Genomic DNA, 15,942 nt, shown 5'->3' on the forward strand with positions numbered 1-15,942 from the left:
TGTTCCTTCCACACGCTACGTCCAACCAGGGAAACTCCCCCCTGTCAGGTGTAAAGGAGCAACTTGGACACTCAGGCATGAAGGAAGCACGAGTTCAAGTCCGTTGCTCTCCCCTTGTCCCCCATATATGGGGACTAGGTTGGTGGAGGTTGTGTAGAGCCCAGGATCACATTAGATGATTGACACAGGGGTGAAAAATGGGTTACAAAATCGTGGGATAAAAAAAATATAAATAAAAAAAAGTGGACTGCCTCCAGGCCGTAGCTCTGGTACATACGTAGCATTAAGGAGAACTCCTAAATAACGCTATATGGACCAGACACGGGAGCTCAGCCACAATGTAAACACTGCCGGGCACAGAAGGTCAGATTCATTAACCTCTGCCTCTCTTGTACACACACACACACACAAAGATTGGGGGCACCAACAACTATGAGCTTTGAATAACATTCAGTGAGTGACAGGGCAGGCTGTTTAGCATCTTACTCAAAGGCAATTTGACAGAGTGCATTCACCCATTCACACGCACATTCATACACAGATGGTCCGATGATGGAGGAAACCATGCAAGGCTACACATCGGGAGCAATTAGGGGTTCAGTGTCTTGCTCAACGACACTTCGACACCAACTCTGGGTGAGCCCGGGATAAAAATGGGAACCTTGCGATTCCCTTCCGGCCGCTCTACCGGCCACTCTACCCCATGAGCCACTGCCACCCCAAATTGACCCTTACATTGATTCCCTGTGGTTCTGGGTTATTTCAGGCATAACTTTGGCAATCTGTGAGCCACAGAGAAGTTTGTTTTAATCTCCACACTTCAGTGGGTGCAGCAGAGCTTGAAAAGCTCCACTGAATGTTTCATAGGTACAAGAAGTTGTCTATTTTTGTAATTTTGCTAGAATTACATTACCATGTGATGTAACGAACAGTCTTCCATGGGTGGATGTGTGGATTTTTGCTGCGTATGTAGGCCTGTCCTCGGTGGTCCCTAATTGGCTGTTGATGGTGATGACGTACTAACTAAGGTATGTTTGGTGATAGGCTATGGGTATTTATCTATGTACAGTATGTCAGGGTAAGAATGGTGGTCCCTTATTGGCTGTTGATGGTGACGCAACTAAGGTACGTTTCAAGGTTGGTTTAAGGACCTTGAAACGTACCTTAGTCCTAAAGGATTTAGAACAGCAGTTGTAAATAGACATTAGTTAGTAGCAGTACTTGCGCGCTCTGCGTGTGCTACTTGTGTGCAAGGCGCAAGTTGGCACCTCAGAGTGCATTTCTAGTTAGTCTCTGTGGTGTAGTAGAGTAGAATTATAAAATATCAGGAAATGGAAACACTCCAGTATAAGGTAAAAGTACCGTGACATTGTAGTGATCATTGTATTACTGCACAAGAATACTCTCACTGTGCGGAGGACGTATATGTATGATGATGATTAAAAGCAATATGTCTTCAGTTAATCTGTTCGATAACTATCTAAACTAACTATCACAAACACATCTTGCACATGATTGAATAGCTGTATGTGTGCATTACCCAGTGGTACTGTAGGCATTATTATGGATGCAAGCTTTTAAAGCCCATGTAATATATTGTGTGTGTGTGTGTGTGTGTGTGTGTGTGTGTGTGTGTGTGTGGGTTGAATGTTCATGCATTTCCTTGCTTGTGGTCGGCAGTGTTTTACATAACAACAGTCACCAGGGACCTGTGGTGGAAATTCCCACGTGGAACGGATTCATAAGAGATCTAAGAATATTCAATATTATATGTAAATGATAACTTATGCATCATCAGGTTAGCTTAAAGCTCTTGTACTTCATGACAAGACCTGGTTAAAAATGCACAGTGACACAAAAACTCATGCATGCGCCATATATAGACTATTGAACATCAATAAGTAAAGTCTGTATCAAATATCTCTTTAATAGCTTAGGCTACAGTGGCCACATTTCCAAAGCCTCGTGACTGATTTATACTTGGTTGTGCGGTGTGTTGCGCACTGAAAATAGCCCATCTACAAGGTCACAATGCGTCGAGCTGTGATACATTGTGAGCTTCAGATCAGCAACTTCTGGTGAAAACATCACGTATAAACCCAGGCTTTATTTCTTTGCTTGGGTGATTTCAATTGTAAGAGACGTCACGTATGCATGCACGTATGCACTGGTTTATAATTCATATGGCGGGCTATGGTAGAGTGAGCACATCCTAAGATTTGGTTTGACAGATGTATACATGAATACGAGCGGTAATGAAATAAATTTAAAAAAAGCTTCCATCTACCTGCCACATTTTCCTCTGACGATTCTCGTCATCAGGTGGAAGACGAAGGTTATATGCCACATCCGATTCAGAGCTCCGCTATTTGATGCTCATGACCCCATATACACTCTCCCAGGCAGACAGGGACTGTGATGATCTTGTCATGAAGAAGGAGAAGAGGGAGAACTTAAGAAGCTATATAGTGTGAAAACCTCTCAAGATTTATGTTTTCTTCTTCCATTTTTTACAACGTGGCTCTAGAGGTGAGCTGTCCGGAAGATCTGGCCTGTCTGACAGAGATTCCGTGAATATCTAGATAGGTTGATAATGGAAGTGAACAGGTGTCAGATCAGATTTAGGCCAAAATCTTGGCCTATACAGTCATACGTCATAGTTGACGGTGATGCCATAGACTGACCCTGTCTTGTTTTCCTTGTCCTAGCTCAGTGGTTCCCAAACTGTGGTGCGTGCACCCCTTGTGGTGCGTGAGCGCCTTCTAGGGGGTGCGCGACATGGTTTTATTTTAAATATATTAACATATTATGCCAATATATGGCAAGTATACAGAATATGGCCTATGCTGCATATATATGCCAGATATGTGAATATATGTGGATGAATTGGAAATATATGTCTCTATATAGCTTATGCAATTTATATTTCCATTTGGGGGGGTGCGTCAGGGGGGGAATGAAAAAACGAATTTTCAATTGAAATGAGCTAGGGCCTAGGCCTATAGCTCATTTCAACTGAAAATTAGTGTTTTCCCCCTGCCTCCTTCCACTGTACACTGAGAGTTACAGGGTCAGTCTGTAAAAAATATAATATCACACTCATGTGAACTAAGTGAGTGTCGCTCTTATCATCATACATACATCACATTCCGTGCTCAGCCAATCAGCCGAGAACATTTCGTGCTATACGGACAGACACACATACACAAAAAGCTATGCCTAGGAGCTGCATAGGAGCGGCTAGTGCCGCTATATACCTGTATAGTATAAGCTTATATTAGATTCTCATATCCTGACATTTATTTTTCTGGAGATACAAGTCTGTTCATCACAGGAAGGTTAAGCAGGGAGAGTGAATACACCTGAATGAGTAGCAAGGCATAAGTCTCATACATAGTATGGATTTATGGTGGTTAGGTGACCACGTGACCGAACTACAACATGACGTCACGAGCCGCGGTGAAGAGCAAACCACCGCCACCGCTCCAGCCCTTCTCTCTGTTTTTACTCACCACCGCTCAATGTTATTTCAGCTCCGGTGGTCAGCTCACCACCGGAGCGGTGGTCACCGCATCATCGAAAATCCAGACTATGAATAGACCTTTACCATTGACATTATGCTCCCATGCCAAACCAGTACACTGATCCCTTAACACCCAGACAACGACTCTATACCTCCTCCATACACTGTGGCGTGTGGCCCCCCCATTGAAGCCACAGTAGAATCTACACACCATAGAGTGCCGAAGTCCTGACGTCACTCGCTCATCCCCTGGTTCTGCCTGGTTCACAGAAGTAATTTATCTATGGAGAATAACATGAGGTCATCTTAAAATCGTTTCATATAAGCATTGTGGTCCAAAAATAAACAAGCTGTCTCAGCGTTATTGTCAGGGAGGTGTCTCTGTATCGTTTGTGACAGTCAGTCACTCATATGATACAGTCTGTCTCTAGCGAAAATGTAACTAATTCAGTAGCAGTAACAATAGCGTTTTCTCTCAGTCAGTTGATTCTTCATATCCATAATATGAGTGAAACGGCCGGGATGACATGTTTACTATATAAGGCGATCTAAAATCCCCCTATGGGGATTACAATGCAAATAAAAAGTACACGAACCCGTGGATTTGCGCCCTCTACCGATATTGACTTCAGACTTCGGTGCTCTATTTAGACATAAATAACATTTTGTTTGTGAATAAAACATTATTTTAAACAATCTGTAATGACAGGGTATGTTAATACAAAATAACTAACAACTGCTTCTCAAAGCTTCTCAACCTTTTTATGTTTTATGTAATTTTTGCCATAGCAGTTATTTTAGGACGGAAAGCAATCTCTGCCAGATGGTGGGTTATGTAATTTCAGAACACTTCACATCCAAGAAACAGTTGTGCAAACACGAGCACCATTTGCCAGAATTAGGACACCAAGCATAGCATAATATAGAATGAATAGTCCATCTGTGTTTTGTTTATTGACGCTGAGGAAGTAATTTAGCTTGCAGATGAATTTATAATATTCAGTCAACATGACTCATCCTGCAATTATTTTGGCACAATTTGCGTATAGGCACATGAACAATACTGCACAGGGATGTGAATTATCGATTAATGCATTAATTGTTAATTGCTAAGATTTGATAATCTTATCGATCCTGATTACTTTGATAAGCTGAGTTTTTGTAAAAAATCTGATCTGAATCTTTTCAGATTGGCAACCCACCTCAAAATGTATGGGATGGACCAGGATGCACGCAGGCTTGCAGGTGAAAAAAGGCCAGCAGAATGTGCACCTTCTGTGCATGGGAACCCGGGCGGTTAATTGCACTACGCAAACTACGCAATTGCTGGTGGAGGTGGACTCGGTAGAGCCCCCGCAAGGCATGGCCTCCTGGGTTGTCCTGTCCCCGAAAAATCAACATTGCAGATAGTGCCCGTTCCGCAGCAGTTGATTTTTTCCAATTAATAGTTTTCTAGGCTATAATATACCTGGCTTGGCTACTTGGCTGCCTATACTTCTATTTTACAGTACAATTTCAAAATATAACATGTACGGTATGCCTCGCTATCGCATTCAAATATCCAAATGAAATTGTAAAATAATAATAATAATAAAAACTCTTGTTTTCAAATGCGCGCCGGGGCCGGCCGCGGCGCTGTCGTCTACCGTGCGTTCTCCACGTGCGTAAAACAAAACAAACAAACACCATGGACATGAACACAAGACTTTGGGGCAAAACTTCATATTATTTACCAATTACCATGCTGTGTGTAACCAACAAAAGTGCGCTCTTTCATGGCATGCTCCTTGGCAGCACTCGGTGAGTAAATTGCTATTAATGCTGGCTTAGCCTAAACAAAGCCATATGGGTTCACATGACGCACAGTCATACAGTCATGTTGTTCCTGGGCTAATGCCGCTGGCTAAAGTTTTCTTTCCTACAACATTGCATTGCATCGGTCTATTGGAACACAGTCACCGACTCACATTCAGCCTAATAAGATTTAGACTCTCGTATATGTATTTATCGATCGATAAATACATTATGATATAGGCTATTTATCGCCTAAGATTTAGACTCTCGTCTAAATCTTAACTCACAATTCAACAATTCAACTCACACTGCTGCTCACAGATGCGTTGCTTCGTTCGTTGCCGTCACAATACAAACTGTCTGCCATTATCTTCTCTTGTTGCACAAATGTTACATGGTCTAGGGCTAGGCTACTCAGCTGTTTGCAATTCTAGGCATATTTTGTGAAGACAATAAATAACATATGATGACCTATGCTATGCTGAGCTTGTAGTAGCATTTTTTCGAGAAAATCACAGATTTCCTGCCTGGTAAATTCTTTGGAACGGTTTGACTACCAATTTGAGTGAAGTTCTCCCGCAGCTGAGGCAATTAAGGAATCTACTCTTAACTAGAAAAAGTGCCCTTCTGGGCACAAGTCTCCACCAGGAGGATAGGAGTGTGTGTGATGTTTGGCAAAATGTTTAGGCGTAATAGATTTTTGTTTTTGTTTTTTGCAACAATTTTCTTCATTTTGTTGAGGAAATGCAGAGCCAGATCACTCATAACTCATATTTAAGAGTAGACTATACACTACAGCTTCACTGCAAATATTCAATGACCGATCAATAAAATATATAAATTCAATTTAAATATCAATTAGGGATGCTCAAATCAGGTTTTTTGGGACCGATTGTTTTACTCATGATCAGCCGATACCGATCTTGGCAAATTTGAATATTTCCAAAATTATTATATTTCAAAACCCACATTAAAACTGTTCCTGGCTGTGTGTGGGGAGGAAGAGCAGAATGTTTAGGCCTGTCACAAAGATGAAAAATGATATTATACATCTGATTTACATTTATACCACTTAACTGGTGTGAGAGATTGGTTTTCCAGGAACGGTAAATTGCCGATCAGAGTGAATATCGTCCAGAACCGATCTGTGGCCGATTATCGGAGCATCTCTAATATCAATGCCTGTACAAAACCATAATCATCAGTATGAACACTGCAGACTGTCGAAGCCCCAAGTTTACATTATAGAATATATCAATACAAAGTTACAAACACAACTATAAAACAAACTGGCTGTATTCGGGCCAAGTAGGACGGACGGACGACAAGCTTGAATTATCCTCTTTTAATCAACAAAGTGTTTGTTTCATAAACATCCACTGTAGACATGTTATGAGCTTTCTTATGAGTTATGCTTCCAACTCCAACACAAAATATCACGGCATGGAATTTCTTAGCAATTTCTTAACGTTATGCAGATAATTCAAGCTTGCCCTACAGCTGCAATGTTGGTGAGTTTAACATCGTTTAATACAAGCGGAAATTCGATTTTCGATCAATGGTCTGTCAATGGAGGGTATTGCAACTCTAGATTCATCCCATTATACAAAAATCTAGAGTTCATAGGACCTACTCAATTATGACACGTTTTTCAGTATAGGTATTATACAGTTGGAGGAGGGGGGTCGGGGGGAGCTCACACCTCACACTGTCTTTGTAGCAGCCATCCCAACACACAACAGTAAGTACAAAGGTAATGCATTACTTGGCATTTATGGATTATGGATTGTTTTAATCATTCCTGGAGAGTGTTTTATTGTGCACTTATGATAAACGTAATTGATATGGGCCAGTAAGTTCACTGTGAAATAAGGAGTTACAAGTATTACAAATTAATTCATATTATCAAAGCCTTCATCTTTTACTGTTTGATATTCTGATGGAACAGTGTGGTAAGGCAGCTGGCAGGGAGGGAACTGCCTGCTGGGGGAATTGTTGGATCAGGTATATTAAGCATTTGTGTATGAAATAGGCTACACATCAGCATTCTGAAAGAGAGATCACAGCCAGTCAAGGGAGCAACACCCCGTTTAGTATGACAAGTACAACATTGCCATCTAATCTAATTGTCATCTTAAACAGGTTTCCTTTCAAGGCATTTCACACTTTATTGAACAGTACAGTGGATAGATGGGACAGATGGGGAGTGTCATGTTATGTAATAATACAGGTCATGACTCATGAGACAGATTTTAATGATGCCTGACATGATATCGCAGGCTCGCAGCAAGGTCTACCTGTCTGAGATAAGATGCCCATGAATTATCTTCTTCGTTTCACTATTAAAGTACATGCCCAAATTATTGGGCCATCGGACTCCTGTATGTGTGTATGTGTGTATGTGTGTATGTGTGTGTGTGTGTGTGTGTGTGTGTGTGTGTGTGTGTGTGTGTGTGTGTGTGTGTGTGTGTGTGTGTGTGTGTACAGTATTGTGTCATGCTTTTTTCAGAGAATTTTCCCTCCAGAATACGGATGCTAGGGTTCAACTGGTTGAGTCTATAAACCATTCATGTCTTTATGGGTTCCTGCCACCCCAGGAATTACTTACTTACTTGATTTAACTTACTTACACTGATTGACATAGTGCTGAGCACCATGACATGAGATATAGGCTTTGCTGGATAACACGATTAATAAATATCACTTTGCAATGCAGTTCTGTCACTTAGAGATGGGATCACTTGATGAAATTGTACACTCCACTCAGATCACTTCCAAACTGTGCCATCAATCCCATCGCCATGTGATTACATTTTCATCTTTGATTGCTTCCATCCTGCCCCTTCTCACTATTCACTGATAAATAAGCCACTCTGTGTGTCTGTCAAACATATTTCCACTGGGATATGTCTCACTTGACATTTACCATTCATGCCATGCTAATGACTTCCAGTCCAGACAATTGAAGGTTTTGTTTTATTACATGTGTAGCAAAATTTGCATAAGCTATTGTTGGTTCTGTGTACTGTATATCGTTCCATCCATCATGTCATGAACATTTTTAACATTTGCATAAAAAAATAACATTCTGGTTGAGGTATCAAGTCTAGTCTCACAATCTGAAAAAGAAAAAAAACGTTAGACCTGCATGTTTATTTTCAACTGCCATAGAAATATATTAGTCTATTCGTTATATCATCTACAATCTACATTGCCCATTCACTTTTATGAATGTAATGTGTAGTGAAAACCAGAGGCCTATTTGGTTATACTGCAGGCTGCTAGTTGTTTGTCCAGACTCAGAACAGGTCGAGTGTGAGGTATACACTGTACATTTATATTTTAAAAAGCCATAACACAAATTAGCTCATGTGTTGTTAGTGAAGTAACCTAAACTGCCTCCTTTTAAAGTTGCGAAACATGTTCAGCGCCAATACCCCGATCCCAAAACATCTGGCGAGCGTAATTTAACGAGCACGTGTGTTTATAGCTGCATGCTGCTGACGCATTTCGGCGTATTCATTGTACAGAGGCTGAAAAGAAGCATTTGGGGTGTGACTGTGAGGTGTATGAAAGGTGCACTTATACTCGGATGTAATGCTGTCCTGGGTAAGTGTGTGATATAGAATGCAACTGGGTTAATTCAAAGTGGAATATGTGAGGTCTGTATCGCTGGAGGCATATGCCATGCGTCCCACGTGCCTGACTTCCAAATGAATCAAGGCTTTTCCACAGTGTTGATGCCACTAGCAAAGTGCATATAGGGCTTTTTCAAACACTAAATATTACATCAAATAACCCTGGCGATGTCTCTGGTGTTTCTACTGAAAGCAGATTCCGTTTTTCATGCTTTTACCGCTTTCACCATATGCAGATTTCATCACTGATTTAGAATAGGATTCTGTATCTGTAACGTTTCTAAATTTAGCCCCCTCCCTTGATTTGGAAAGTATGTGCTTAGAATTTAAATCTGTAAGAAATCGATTAATTATGGACCCACATTATTTTAACCATACTGCATATAGGCCTATGTAATGTTTATTTGAAATGCAAATAAACAGAATAATGAATACAGAATATAGTGTGAGTTGTCGATTTCCCTTTGTCTGCCTGGATTTGCATATGTGGTCATATTGCCATGCCTTAATGTGTCCATTAATTAAAGTTGGAACTCAAAAATGGAAAAGTTGAAGGTTAGAAATAATATAATTTCTTGTGAAATTTCCATTTCATCGTCTTAGTTTTTCCTTACGGCAAAAAGGTAATGAGCTCTATTTTTGCTAAAAAATGTCAGGATGTTAATGAGAAGGGGAAAATCTCCTGGAGAGACAGATCGCACAGTTCTCACTCCAGGCCTTTAAATAGTTAGTTTTGTTCTGTAATCTACAGTGTGCAGCTTTGTGCTAGCATAAGAATGCAGTCACCTCACCTGACTGTTTCTTTATCCTGTTCACTCTTTGAAAAGGCAATCAGGGGGCATGGTGGCACAGTCGGTCGTGCTGTTGCCTCACAGCTAGAAGGTCCCGCTGGGGACACTGTGGGTGCTGGGGGCGTGTTCTCTCCTCCGCGTCATCAGTGCCCATACCCGAGGTGGGGTTGGCGAAAGGGCCTTTCTGTGTGGAGTTTGCATGTTCTCCTCCTGTCCCCTCACAAAAAACATGCAGTAATCCTGGTCTAGGAACTAGATCTAAACTGCCTCCACCTGGCCAGGGAAGGAGAAAGGAACTGGTTGGAATAACGTGTTCCTTCCATGCGCTACTTCCAACAGGGGAAACTCCCCCCGGTCAGGTGAAAAGAAGCGGCTGGACTCCTCATGCATTGAAGGAAGCATGAGGTCAGTCCGTTGCTCTCCCCAGAGTAGAGCCCAGGATTATATTAGATAATTGACACTGGGTAAAAAAATTGTTAGAAAATCGTGGGAGAAAGCTGCAAGATTGTAATTCACCTTATGACTCTGTTCTTTCACTGAGCCGTGGGGTGGATGGGTCGCCATTGAACTGCGGATCACGTTGGACTGTTTGTTGTACTTCATCACTGTAAAGCAGGGCACTGCCTGCCCTATAACAAGGCTTCTCAGCGTTAAGGTTCTTAGAATGACAGCTTTCTGGCTCTGGGATATCAAGGAGACGGGGGAAAATTGTTATTTGTATGTAATGGTTGAACTTGATCATTATAGAGTCCGCACACTAGTAATGCTGAAAATTCTCATCTGAAGTGTTATTGCTCATATACACAATATTTCTTTACATACACATTACACGTACTGTATGTCCTGATGAAGATCGAAATGTTGATGAGTGATACAACTTCAGAGGAGCTTTTCCAGCATTACCAGTGTGCAGACTCTTTTCTTCCTTTTGATATTCCTGTTTGTCTTACACCTAGGAGCCCACGGGTGTGCGTGCACTACCTTCTTCATGAACTTGATCATTAACATGTAACCTAATGTTTCATGCTTGTCCTCTTTGACAGATTGAGAAAATCATGAATCTGATCGGGGCTGGCATCGAGACGTCCAACAGTCACCAAGTGACACCAAGTACAGGTAGGCCTAATAGTTTACCATCATACGGTCATAACATTTATTTATCCCCAAGAATAGTGCAACTCAGGTACTTATTTTTTTTTACATATCAGAGGGTGGTTATTGGTTAATATTGACCATACTAACCCCCCCACCACCACACCCTCACTGTGATTGTATAATTTGTGAACAGTGCAGCCAGCCTCCCTCATAGACATGAATTTAATTTACCTCGCATATCTCCATAAGAGATAAAGAGGCGTTCTGTTTTTCTTTTTTAAATTGCTGTTATTTTTTCCACCAAGAATTCTCTTTAGTTGTTTGACCAAAGGTCAACTTTTCCTCATTATGATTCAACCCCGGTACCCTCCCTCGCCCAGCCACCCACTCAACCACGCACGCACGCACGCACGCACGCACGCACGCGCGCACACACACACACACACACACACACACACACACACACACACACACACACACACACACACACACACACACACACACATGCATTGGATGTCCTTCGGGCTGCACAGAGGGAGAAGCCAGCTGGCATCATGCTCATTTTGTTTAGATTACACCGCTAGTTTGATCCAATGTAAGGCACCCCCACTGCTCACATTAGACACCTTGCCATAAGGTAATTTCATCACACAGTATTGTATAACAGACCTTTACTAGGGTCCACTATGGACTGACTGCCTTTTAAAAATCTCATCTACTGAGATGACATCTTTCATTTGTTATGTATGGTCCATGCACTTAAGATGGGCTGAGCAGAGCAAGGTGGAGCTCCACTCAAGTTGAAAGTTATATCCCAGTACGAGGGAAATGCCTTGACCGTGCACAATATGCAAAGTCAGAGCCTGGAAAAGAGATAAAATACCCAAACGCTGGAATAAGATTTCAAGCCTAAAAATGAAGCCTTGGATGCCTCCAATTGCACAGTTCTGACCGAGTGAGTCGACCCCTTACAGAGTAGGTCAGTTAAATAATGAGTGCACAAAATGTTTTTTGCTCTTTTTATAATGTGAACAGACCAGATGAACAGCAAAATAAATGTTAATGAAGGAAACACTAAAGGAGAATCTTTAAGCCTAAAATAAGTCGTTTTGTAATATTCTATATGGACCACATTTTCTACAGGAAGACGGCTCTTTCTGGCCGTTACTGCAGTTCATTATCTTTTTTCAACTTGACGTACAGTACAGTGCACAAAGAAGCATTCCTAAATTAATTGTGGTCCAGTTACGACCTGGGATTGGGTGTTACATAACAGGAAACGTGTTTATATATATCTAAATGTGTGTGCTATTCATAGGCTTTGTTTGAACAACTGCATACTGAAACCATCCCAGATTCAGCTGAGTCACTCATGCCGTAGCTTTTGTACACAAGCAAAGTTGGAGGTTGTGAATTGTGAAGGGGGGTGGAGTTGCTTCTTGGTAAAGGGTGATTTTTCATTACACATAATGTAACAGAAGTGAAGAAACAGGTGCCCCTTTAGAGACACAGTAGGGAGGGAGAGGAGGGCAGAGGGATAGAGAGTTATGCAAAGATGGGAAGCCAAATTGTCACTCTTCATACCTCCTTCATCAATTTATTATGACATTTAATCAGGATAGCCCTTATCGTTTATCTGTATTTTCCCTTCCTTACTTCCCTTCCATCCTTCTTTCCTCGACTGCAGCCTCCGTTCGTTGCACTCTTTACAACAGAGCTCATTTTCCGACGGCTCGGAGCCAAGAAGTGTTGCCAATTAATTTTCAGGTAGCGGATCAGGTTACTTACTTACTTACTACATTTCCCCACGAAAAACAGACATTTTTGTATCCCTCTATGCATGCTCAGGAATGCAGCTGCTGGCGTTCTGACTGAGTACCTTGATTGTCTGATACGAGAGCACTGAGTAAATGAGCTTAAAAAGGGAGAAAGAGAGACGTACCGAGAGCTAGCACCTCACTATAGATGCTTTAGCTTGGGTTGTGTACTGGCACACACTGAAGTTCAAAGAGAAAATATCCTGTCTTCTCTTTCCCTGAATTAATTCAGCTTTGCGGCTCATTTTCTCCAGCACATGGGATGTGGTGACAACGAGCTTGTGACATTTCTCCTGACTGATAAAGAGACGCTGTTTTATCTAGGCACAACCTCTAACGCTGCCAGTAAACAAGCCTTCATGGCTGCTCTCTCTGCTATATGAGTCTAGAGCTAACTGGATTGAGACAGTACAGAAACCCACAGCTCGGCCCACTCGGCAGCAGTAGGTGCAGTAGGCGCCGCCACCCATACCAGACCCTCCATCAGTCAGTAATTAGGCCCTGTTTTGCCCTGTGTTGTTGTCCCTGATGAATGGCTGTAATTGGACGGTGGAGTATTCATTTGAGTGAAGCTGACTTTGGCGTTGGGCTCAGGAGTGACAAGTAAATAGATGAGTGGCGGTAGTGGGGGGTAGGGGATCTTTTGGTGAATCATAATTAGCCCACTTCAATCTTCCTTACTTCCCATTAGCATCTTATCCACTGCACACGTTTCATCACCAACCCCCTCTATTATTAGTCTTTGTCTATCCTCTTATCTATTTCCTGCTCTCGCTCTCTCTCTCTCTTTCCAGTTGTCACATGGTTCCCGTTCTTTCCTTTTTCCCTGCATCCTCTTCTTTCAATGTCTTTGCACTTGATGTTTTTCCCCTTTCTTGTCCTCTCCCTCTGTTCTTCCTCCTCATTTTTGGTCTCTCTCGTTCTGCCTCTCCTGTCTCTCTCTCTCTCTCCTCCTGGTATTCTAAAATGGTAAATGGTGCATTTATTTAGTCTTTTTATCCAAATCGCTTTACACAGATTGTGCATTACATTCACGCATTCATACACCCATGGCGAAGGAAACCATTGCAAGGCACCAACCTACACATTGGGAGCAATTAGGGGTTCAGGGTCTTGCTCAAGGACACTTCGACACTAACTCTGGGGGAGCCCAGGATCGAACTGGGAACATCCTGCTGCTCTTCCCGGCCACTCTACCCCTGAGCCACTGCCGTCCCTTCTGGCAGTAGGGTAGTCAAATACTCAATGTTCATTTAATTCTGAGCATGGGTCAATTGGGCCAATTTTGATTCTGAGCATGGGTCAATTGGGTCAATTTTGACACACTCAAGAAATGAACAACGAGGATGTTACTGTGTGCCGCCTTCTGATCTGGAGCCATGTTGAGCCATGACTAGAGACCTGGCCTGGCCTTTTACTTGACCACAACGGACTGCCGCAACTGGGCAACACGCAGCCATTTCTGGATGGGGCTCTCAATCAATACACCTCCTCACTTCGCCTCCTCTCTGTTTTGGCACAAACTCCCCCCCTCTGTTCTGGATGGCTGACTGGCTGCTTTGCTGGATGCATGGCGCTCTCAAATTGGCACAGGGGATGTAAGACGATTGCACGTAGCCTGAAAAACCTGCATAATTATGCTCCGCCTGCAGCTGCACTCAGATAAGGCCAGTGATGGACATAAGGGAGCGAGGCTGCATAGACAGTGTATAGTGCTGCTGTAGTCTACCGAGACGTCTTGCTGCATGGATGTAAAAGTCCGTGTCGAAACGCCGTAAACAGTCCTGCGGTAGCATCTATTTGTCTTTGCAACGGCGTTCCTGATAAAGTTTATGTAGCCTAATCGTGCTTGTTGTCTAAACCTGGGCACAGCAAGCTGCCACTGCTGTATTCTAAAAGGGTTGATGTGACATGAGCATCTGGCGCTAATGGAATTTGCATCCGCTCCGTCATGCAGCCGGAACGGCTGATACAGAAATGAAATGGGACTAGAGAGCTGTAGTTATGCGCTATAGTGTGTGTGTGTGTGTGTGTGTGTATGCGTGCGTGTGTGCGTGTGTTTTTTCTTCTCCCCCCCACTCCCAGCCGACAGCAGAGTTCTGCTGAAATTAATCAATACTGGTCGTCCCGTACCCCCCTCCCCCTCCCCCGGTCCATCATCAAAGTGCGATCTAAATGAATTAAAGCTATCTGCTAATAAGCGAAGGGGTTGGAAATGGCCTTCATTTTAATACCGCTTGTCAAAGAAGAAGCTGTGGAATCAGTGCTCAAGCTGCAGAATGAGGCCAGAGTAAGACCATCATCCCTTTATATTCTAGTGAGTCATTCCTTACAGTTGGGGCTCCCAATGCTTGTTCATTGTCTCTGATGTTGTCCTTTCCGCAGTGGCAAGATCAGAGTACCTCTGTGCAAGTCAAATCAGTGCAGAGGACAGACAGACAGACAGACAGACAGACAGACAGACAGACAGACAGGCAGGCAGGCAGGCAGGCAGGCAGGATTGTTAGACTGACTGACTGACTGACTGACTGACTGACTGACTGACTGACTGACTGACTGACTGACTGACTTACTCTGAGACAGAATGAGAGAGACAGAGCGAGATGGAGCGGAATTGTGTTTAAGAAGAGGGGGTGAGGGTACAGAGATAGGTGTGTGTGTGTGTGTGTGTGTGTGTGTGTGTGTGTGTGTGGCTGTGTGCATGTGCATGTGTGTGTGAGAGAGAGAGAGAGAGAGAGAGAGAGAGAGAGAGAGAGACACAGAGAGAGACAAAAAGAGTAAAAGAAGAAGAAGAGAGAATCGAGAGACGAGTGAAGTGCATGTGTGAATACTGTATATAAGAGTATGTATGTGTGTGAGAGAGAGAGAGAGAGAGAGAGAGAGAGAGAGAGAGAGAGAGAGAGTGAGTGAGAGTGAGTGCGGAGCTGATACAGTATAGTGGGAGGGAGACAAGGGGAGGAACAGAGTGTTGGTTACGCGGAGCAGCACCCATCAGGCAGCATACGGCAACCCTGCAGTGCAAACACATAGCATGGGGATGGGAGCATGATGAGATAGAGCGAGAGACAGAGAGAACGAGAAAGAGAGAGACAGAGAGAGATTTGCGCGGATGAGGAGGGGGATGAGCATTACGATTGTCCCCTTGCTTTTCTGGATGCAGGAAGGACGTGGTGACTGTGGCAGCTGAGCCAGGGGCAGTGCTGTGGTCTCGTGTGTAGCCTCCCCAGCATCGGGGACACTATGCCCTGCGAACGCTGAGGAGGAGGAGGAGGAGGAGGAAGGAA

At 43.0% G+C, this 15,942-nt stretch overlaps 1 protein-coding gene across 1 annotated transcript in view; it reads left to right on the forward strand.

Annotated features, from left to right (window-relative positions):
• The window catches only part of anks1ab (ankyrin repeat and sterile alpha motif domain containing 1Ab), a 62,406-nt gene that overhangs the window by 7,420 nt on the left and 39,044 nt on the right, over window positions 1-15,942 (forward strand). Inside the window, exon 2 of the mRNA XM_080773239.1 lies at window positions 10,790-10,862. Within this exon, the coding sequence (XP_080629365.1) occupies window positions 10,790-10,862 (73 nt within the window). The remainder of the gene's footprint in view (window positions 1-10,789; window positions 10,863-15,942) is intronic.

Source organism: Protomyctophum bolini (assembly GCF_963924005.1).
Source record: "Protomyctophum bolini genome assembly, chromosome: 2".
Classification (NCBI taxonomy): domain Eukaryota; kingdom Metazoa; phylum Chordata; class Actinopteri; order Myctophiformes; family Myctophidae; genus Protomyctophum; species Protomyctophum bolini.